Source organism: Mandrillus leucophaeus, unplaced genomic scaffold, assembly GCF_000951045.1.
Source record: "Mandrillus leucophaeus isolate KB7577 unplaced genomic scaffold, Mleu.le_1.0 Scaffold1317, whole genome shotgun sequence".
NCBI lineage: Eukaryota > Metazoa > Chordata > Mammalia > Primates > Cercopithecidae > Mandrillus > Mandrillus leucophaeus.
In genome coordinates, this window is record NW_012101274.1 from 169,542 (window position 1) to 178,675 (window position 9,134).

Here is a 9,134-nt window from a genome sequence, read left to right on the forward strand (position 1 = left end):
TGGCAATGCCTTGTGATGCCAGGGCAAGCCCATTCAGGAGGCTATATGTGCTCTGAATCAGCATCCAATATATGGTGCTGTTTCTCCGAGGGCCAAGATTCAAGGGTCCAGGAATCAAGGGGTGGAAATAGAAATGACACCACTTGCCATTACCCTAGTGACCCACTAGCAAAATTTTTGCTTCCTGTTCCTGCAATTTTATGCTCTGCTGGCCTAGAGGTCTTAGTTCTGGAGGGAGGAATGCTTCCATTAAGAGACACAACAATGATTCAATTGAACTTGAAGCTAAGACTGCCACCCAGACTCTTTGGGCTCTTTATGCCTCTGAGTCAATAGGCCAAGAAGGGAGTTACTGTATTGGTTGGGGTGACTGGTCCAGACTTCCAAAGGGGAAATTGGACCTCCACTCCACAATGGAGGTAAGGAAGAGTATGTATGGAATATAGGAGGTCTCTTAGGGTATCTCTTAGTATTACCACACCCTGTGATTAAGGTCGATGGAAAACTACAACAGTGCAATCCAGGCAGGACTATGAATGACCCAGATCCTTCAGGTATGAAGGTTTGTGCCACTCCACCAGGTAACAAACCTCGACCAGCTGAAGTGCTTGTTGAAGGCAAATGGAATACAGAATGGGTAGTAGAAGAAGGTAGTGATCAATACCAGCTACGATCACATGACCAGTTATGGAAATGAGGACTGTAACTGACATGAGTATATCCTCCTCGTTTTGTTATATGTTCATGTATATGTATACATTTTAAGCAAATACCTTCATTTTCTTTCTTCTCTTACTCCCTTATTATGTAATATAAAATGTATTCACTTTATATCTGTATTTAAGTTAATTTTACGTCATAGTGTTTACCTGGAGAACAGTAAACATCACTCAAGAGCTTCAACTCCTCTTCTGGGGAAGGAATTAGTATGAGATAGATGTCATGTTAATCAGAATTAGGATCTTGTTATTGTTTTTATTTGGGGACTAAGTATGGTTTAAGGAGATGCAACCCATATGGATGCCAAATTGACAAGGAGTGAATTTGTGATGGTAGTTTTATGTGTCAATTAGATGTGCAGATAGCTGATAAAACATTACTTCTGGATGTGTCTGCAAGGGTGTTTCCAGAAGAGATTAACTCATCAGTAGACTGAGTAAAGAAGGTCTGCACTCATCCATGTAGGTGAGCATCATCCTTTGCGGTCCTAAATAGAACAGAAGGGTGGAAGGAAGGCAAATTTGCTCTCTCTGAGCTGTGACATCCGTATTCTCCTGCCCTTGGACATTGGCATTCCTGGTTTTCAGGCCTTTGGACTCAGATTGAACTACATCATCAGCTTTCCTGGTTTTCCAGTTTACAAACAGCAGACTGTGAGACTGATTAGCCTCCTCACATGAGGCAATTTCTATAATTAAAAGAAAATACAGGGCTGGGCACAGTGGCTCACACCTGTAATACTGCACTTTGGGAGGCCAGGGTGGGTGGACTGCATAATCCTAGGAGTTCAAGACCAACCTGGACAATGTGATGAAACTCCATCTCCAACAACAACAACAACAACAACCAACAACAACAACATCAACAACAACAACAACAAAGGCCAGGCGTGGTGGCTCAAGCCTGTAATCCCAGTACTTTGGGAGGCCGAGGCAGGTGGATCACGATGTCAGGAGATCAAGACCATCCTGGTTAACACGCTGAAACCCTGTCTCTACTAAAAAATACAAAAAATTAGCCAGGCGTGGTGGCATGCGCCAATAGTCCCAGCTACCCTGGAGGCTGAAGCAAGAGAATGGCATGAACCCGGGAGGCGGAGCTTGCAGTGAGCCGTGACGCACCACTGCACTCCAGCCTGGGAGACAGAGCAAGACTCCATCTCAAAAAAAAAAAAAAAAAAAAAAAAATGTAGCTGGGCATGGTAGCACATGCCTGTAGTCCCAGCTACTCAGGAACTCAGGAGGCTTAGGTTGAGGGATCTCTTGAGCCCAAGAGGTAGAGGTTGCAGTGAGTTGAGATCACACCACTGCACCACTTCACTCCAGCCTGGGTGACAGAGCAAGACCTTGTCTCAATAAATACACACACACACACACACACACACACACTGTAAGTTCTGCTTCTTTGGGGAATCCTGACTAATACAACAGGTCAAGAAATACCTCAGGCAATAGAGGCAACAAGCAAAGATGCAGGTGTGTGATACAGAATGATGCATCAGAGAACTGTAGGTTACGCAAGGTGGCTGGAGCACTCGAACTACAAGGCAAGGAGTGGTCAAGGACAAGTCCAGGTAATGTCTACCAATAGACTCAGAGGACAGACACTATCAGGCAGTCCTGACCAGGGGACCAAAGTATGGATCTATTACACAAGACCAGTTAGAGGTGACACATGGAAACCAGGGATCAAAATTAAGGAGGAAATGACTGATAACAGGTAAATGTATTATCCTGCCAGAGTATGTGCGATGGAATTAAATGGTGAATGGGCCTTTCATAATTTAAGTAGATCCTCATCACATGTTTGTTGGAAAAAAATCAAATATGTAATATACACTAAAATATGATCATAAACCTAGATTAATACAGCTATGAAATTAAATTATGGCACTTCAGGTATGAGCCAGGTTGAGGGAGATAAACGTGTGGTCAGTGTACTGAAGTTCCTGAAACTGGGAACCACTAGTTCTTCCTACTCTTTAATGAGGGGCCAGAAAGTAGAAGGAGTAGAAGCAGGTGGGGTGAGGAAGAAAAGAGACTGGGCAATTTACAAAAGAAAGACGATTAATGGACTCACAGTTCCACATGGCTGGGGAGGCTTCACAATCATGGGGGAAGGTGAAAGGCAGGTCTCACATGGTGGCAGACAAGAGAAGAGAGCTTCTGTAGGGAAACTTCCCTTTATAAAACCATCAGATCTCATGAGACTTATTCACTATCATGAGATTTATTCACTATCATGAGAATAGTACCGGAAAGATCCGCCCCCATGATTCACTTATCTCCCACTAGGTCCCTCCCACAACATGTGGGAATTATGGGAGCTACAATTCATGATGAGATTTGGGTGGGGACACAGTCAAACCATATCACCAACATTAGGTGAGATGGCTCTGGATTCTGATTTCCGCTCCTCATGGCAATGTGTCCCCTTAAGTGCCCTTCAGCTTTCTGTGTTCCTCACTCTGTCCTTGTTCTCTATTCTTTCATCTGCCCCCAGACTTCGTTTTGCTCTTTCCTCACTCAGAGAGCCGTATTTCTTGGTAAACCCCAGTCTTTTTTTATTTTTATTTATTTACTTATTTATTTATTTATTTTTAGACAGAGTCTCACTCTCTCTCATCCAGGCTGGAGTGCAGTGGTGCGTTCTCGGCTCACTGCAACCTGTGCCTCCCGGGTTCAAGCGATTCTCCTGCCTTAGCCTCCCGAGTAGCTGGGATTACAGGCGCCTGGCTAATTTCTGTATTTTTAATAGAAAGGAGGTTTCACCATGTTGGCCAGGCTGGTCTCGAACTCCTGACCTCAACTGATCCGCCCACCTCGGCCTCCCAAAGTGTTAGGATTACAGGTGTGAGCCACCGTACCCAGCCGGTAAATCCCAGTCCTTTACCTACGTCCTCCAGGGGTATTTTGAGCCTGTTGCCCTTGGCCTTTCAGAACCGGTCTCCCGCTCCCTGGCCATGCCCGACTCTTTTTCGTATTCTAACCCAGCTTTCCCATGTGTAAACCTATTTTTTGACTCCTGGGGAGGCACTCTGGGCTCCCCACAACCTCCCCGGGATGTGACTGGGAAGGGCTCCCTTAGGCTCTCTCGCTCTTTGCAGCCACAGAGCAGGGAGAAATGCCCCGGTGGCCCTGTCGATTCCACGCCGTGCCCTGCGGAAGGCCGGCCATGCGATATGGAAGCTCTGCAGAACTGTCGCAGCTGAAAAGAAAGAGGCCCTCCCTGCAAAATGACTGAGTCAGTTCAGGCCTTGGCCCCCAAGAGAAGTTCCCTGGCCATGTCACGCCCTCCACTCAAGCAGTTCCAAAAGGCTGGGGAAAGAGCTGTTTTCGGGAATTTGGAATGTGGGAAAAATTTCCCCAGGGAGTCGAACTCGCCTGCAGCAGGAAGTGGGTTTCTGGCCACGGGAAAAGTGAACGGCTGGTTTTCCTGCTCTGCCACCTCCCGGGGGATGTGAGACCTGCAGGCCTTCCCCGGAGTGGAGAAAAGCAACTATTCAAGCACTGAGGATGGATTCATTCACTGTGCACCTAGAACAAAGAGGACTAGACAACGTCCCCAACCATAATGAGGCTACACTCGGGTCATTTGTTGTAAAAGCGAAAGAAAGAAGTGTGCAAGTCAGAATCCTGGGAATCCTCCACCTCCAATCCATTATCAAGTCCTCTCAATTCCAAATCCAGTACGCCCCTTAGATCCATCCACTTCCCTTTCTCCAGGTCCAAACCACTCCTCTGCCTCTTCTCTGAACGCTTTCTCCTCCCTCAACCCATTCTTCACCTAGCAGCCTGCTTAAATCCGTTTAGCTTAAATCCCCACCAGTCCCGGCCCCGCCAGGTCCAGCAGGCCCTTCATCCACAGGCCTTCATCCACAGCCCTTCATCCACAGGCCTTCATCCACAGCCCTTCATCCACAGCCCTTCATCCACAGGCCCTCATCCAGCAGGCCTTCATCCACAGCCCTTCATCCACAGCCCTTCATCCACAGGCCTTCATCCACAGCCCTTCATCCACAGGCCTTCTTCATCCACAGCCCTTCATCCACAGCCCTTCATCCACAGGCCTTCATCCAGCAGGCCCTTCATCCACAGCCCTTCATCCACAGCCCTTCATCCACAGCCCTTCATCCACCAGCCCCCTTCATCCACAGCCCTTCATCCACAGGCCCTCTTCATCCACAGGCCCTTCATCCAGGAGGCCCTTCATCCACAGCCCTTCATCCACAGAGCCCTTCATCTGCAGGCCTTCATCCACAGCCCTTCATCCACAGCCCTTCATCCACAGCCCTTCATCCACAGCCCTTCATCCACAGGCCTTCATCCACAGCCCTTCATCCACAGCCCTTCATCTACAGGCCTTCATCCACAGGCCCTTCATCCACAGGCCTTCATCCACAGCCCTTCATCCACAGCCCTTCATCCACAGCCCTTCATCCACAGGCCCTTCATCCACAGGCCTTCATCCACAGCCCTTCATCCACAGCCCTTCATCCACAGCCCCTCATCCACAGCCCCTCATCCACAGCCCCTCATCCATAGGCCCTTCATCCACGGAAAGACCTGGGTGCTGACCCTCTCTCACATCAGCACCCGGGTCTTTCCGTACTCCAAACACCACAAACTCTTCTGGCCTTCGGGACTTTTCTTCTTCACAGCTCCTTCTACCAGCATACTCTTCCTTATCTCCCCCTCTATTCATTTCATTCTATTGACCCTTGGATAGCGGCTCAGCATCACTTCTTCAGGGGAAGCTTCCCTGACCTGCAGATAACAGATCCTGCAGTCATCTATTCTAAAACTTCTCATGCTCTTCCCTCATAGCAAACATCACAGTTTAATTACATCTGTGTGTATTCTTTTAATTAATGTCTCCTTCCCCCGAAGCTGTAGATGCAATATCACTAGTACCTAGCATGGTACCTGACATATGGTAAATGCTGAATAAGTGTTTGTGGAATAAATTTGAAAGGACCTGTGGACTTCTTACAAGCAAGAGAGGAACAATCTGGTTTTCTCAGTGGGTGTAGAAGTAAACTTTCCACCACAGAAGTAGAACAGGACCAGGATTTCCCAGCCACTTTTATGGGATGCTTTAACCACAGTGGCATCTCCTCTTGAGCCTTCCTGGACTGTATCACTGGAAGTCCAACATCTGTTCCTCCTTGGACCCTGGGGGCAAGGGGCTATCACTGCTAGAGGGAGGGGAAGCTAATGGCCCAGTGAGCTGAATGGAGCAGAGAATGGGGGAAAGATAGTGGAGAGAGACCACTCAAATCAGAAGGCCACTGGATTGATGACCTCTGAAACCTTGAAGCCCCCAGATTCTTTCTCCAGGTTCCAGAGCAGATGATGCTGCCTATACAACGGGGAAGATCAGACACCTACTTGAGTGTCATACCCTGAGACTCAGTCTGGTTGGATTCATTCTTTCAGTAACCTCTACAAAGTTCCGGTCCTCTAAAAGGTTATACCTGCTCTTGACCCCCAGAGGGCACCCTGGAGACTCTTCTAGGCAGCCTGTTAAGCACCATTACTGGTCAGCTTCCAGGGTCAGTGGAACTTGATGTAAAAGCCGCTGGGGTTGTTACCAGTGGTGGGTATCCGAGTTACTGGCGACAAATTCATACAGTTCTGCAGCAATCTCTATTCTTGCCTACTCAGAAGAAATAATTTGACGGACAGGCAGAAGGCAGAAGGAGAGACTAAAGCAAGTTTTAGAGCAGGAGTGAAAGTTTATTAAAAAGCTCTAGAGCAAAGGCCAGGAGCGGTGGCTTACACCTGTAATCCGAGCACTTTGGGAAGCCAAGGTGGGTAGATCGCCTGAGGTCAGGGGTTCGAGACCAGCCTGGCCAACATGGTGAAACCCTGTCTCTACTAAAAGTACAAAAATTAGCTGGGCATGGTGGTGGGTGCTTATAATTCGTTACTAGGGAGAATGAAGCAGGAGAATCGCTTGAACCCGGGAGGCAGAGGTTGTAGTGAGCTGAGATCATGCCACTGCACTCCAGCCTGGGAGACAGAGGGAGACTCCAGCTCAAAAAAAAAAAAAAAAAATCTCTAAAGCAGAAACAAAAAGAAGTACACTTGGAAGAGGGCCAAGTGGGTGATCTGAAAGTCAAGTGTGTGGTTTGACCTTTTGACTTGGGGTTTTATATGTTGGCATGCTTCTGGCATCTTGTGTCCCTTTTCCACTCATTCCTCTCTTGGGGTGGGCTGTCCGCATGCTCAGTGGCCTGCTAGCACTTGGGAGGGGAGCATGCGCAGTGTGTTTACTGGAGTTGTATGCATGCTCACTTGAAACATTCTTCCCTTACCAGTGGAATGTCCCCAGGAGAACATATACCAGTTAAACTCTGCCATTTTGCTTTAGTGCACATGCATGAGCTCACTCACACAACTCCTGAGATCTTATTGGGAAGCTGCTGATCACCAGCTTCAGGCGTTTCTATCTATTGGGAAACTGCCTTTCTCTGGCACCAGCTGCTACCAATTATTATTTTAGAAAGACAGTGTGACAACTGCCGGATCATCATCTGGAGGTCACCTGATATTCCTGGTGGGGTCGATGTGGGAGCTCTCGTCTGCCTGGCTCATGCCTGACTAGCTACCTACTGTAACAGGGTCAAAGCCATATGATTATGGAGCAGGCCAGGCAGGGGAGTGTGGGAGAGATTTCCTGTGTGGTCTCTGCAGCGGTGAGGTGAGCTCATGGAACGTACAGCAACATAGGTACTTGTAGTGGCCATTAAAAAAAAATTGCTCAACCTCCATTTCCCCTTTATTGGATATAGCACCCGAATTTCTGATTGTGGACTTAACCCTCTCTCCTTGTGTGGACTCTTGGTACGACAGTAAATCAAGGGGCTTTTCCTCATAGCCAAGAGGTGGGCACATGACCTAGGCTGGAGCACTCAGACTGTCTCCTGAGACAGGGTCTTGCATCATCAGAAATGAACACTTGGATGACACTTGTTTCCTCAGCAACTCTCAGACAAAATAGTTGGCCAGTTTCATTGGTTCGAGTTCTATTTTAAGACTGGCTCTCCAGCCTCCTATCTCCTCTGTGAGCTACATGATAACCTTTCAACAAGTTCTTCTTTTTGTTTCTGTTGCTTGCCACCAAGGAACCATGATAAATTATCATCTGGTTTGTAATTTCCATTTGAGGAACCTCAGATGGTGCACAATAGTACAAAGACTTGGATAGTAGCTGCTAAAAGAGGAGGTGGCTGGAAGCATCTGAAATGTAGTCCAGAATAGTCCTGGGAGGCTAAACAAATGAGCACAAGTTGGTGAGGATATGGGAAATAGCTGGAAGAATTAAGTGCACCAACTTGCTGAAATTTGCTCTTACCAGTAGGAATGAGCCAGGGATATATAAGCGAGGAATGTCCAAGGTGAAGCCTAGAAAATTCATATTCCATGGAAATTCGGGACTGAAGGTTGTGCACTGATCCTCAGATTACCCAAGGCACAGATGTCAGAGGTGATATCACAATGCAAGAAAGCAAGTGAGAAAAATGCCCCTTTCTAAAAGGGCTCCCTGACTTCTACTGCTGCCAGGTCCTGAGAGAAATAGGTACAGGGGAGGCCCCTTCCTCTGCTGAAGTCTTCTGTTCTCAACGATGTGAGGCTGGGCTTGGTCAAGATGAGTTGGGATGACTGCAGAGGTGGCGGGTACTTGGTAGTGCTGGAGATAGGAGTCGAAGTGTGATAAGAAGCCTGGACATGGCTTGAGGACATGGCTTGAGGACATGGCTGCCCCTCCATAAGAAGCCGAGGCAGTGGATGACAATGCTAAGCTCTTGACATGTTCCTCCATGAGCAGCTGGTTGGGGAAGAGCTTGTGAGTCACATCTCTTCTGCAGAGGAAATGTGTCAGCTGTGTCCATCTTCACCTGAGCAGTACTGGATCATGCTGGAGGCTTGCTCTGATAGACGGAGGCTTGCTCCACAGCCTCCCCGTGTTCTGAATCCATAGTGCTTTGATCTAAAGGCAGAACCCTGTCCTTCCTTTCCTCCAACCTGCCCTCAGAGCTCCAGAAGACTGAGGAGCCCTCCACTGTGGCTGCAGCCTGGTACCTGGGGTCAGGAACTATGCGGCTGGCATTTGGCCCATCCTATCCTCTGCAGTCAGTAGGTGGAGGGGACCTCAGGGTTGTGCAGCAGGGGCCTGGATAAGGCATACTACAGGGATCTTATTTGTAAGCAACAGAAACTAATTATAGCAATTTAGAATGGAAAACAAGTACACCAAAAAGACACTGGGTAGCTCATAGAATTGCTAGAAGGCCTGGAAAAACAAGATCTAGAGAAGACACAAAAGGAAACAAAGACCCAGTCCACTGCAGGAAGGGTTCAGTGCAGACATCATTGCTTGTATGCTAACATGACCCATGCTGGACAGTC

The 9,134-nt window shown here is 47.9% G+C and overlaps 1 protein-coding gene across 1 annotated transcript in view; it reads left to right on the forward strand.

The window, feature by feature from the left end:
- Positions 1 to 3,955: 3,955 nt before the first annotated feature.
- LOC105534217 (nuclear pore complex-interacting protein family member B3-like) overlaps positions 3,956 to 9,134 on the forward strand; it is a 40,479-nt gene continuing 35,300 nt past the window's right edge. Inside the window, exons 1-2 of the mRNA XM_011972902.1 lie at positions 3,956 to 4,179; positions 4,446 to 5,327. Of these exons, the coding sequence (XP_011828292.1) occupies positions 3,956 to 4,179; positions 4,446 to 5,327 (1,106 nt within the window). The remainder of the gene's footprint in view (positions 4,180 to 4,445; positions 5,328 to 9,134) is intronic.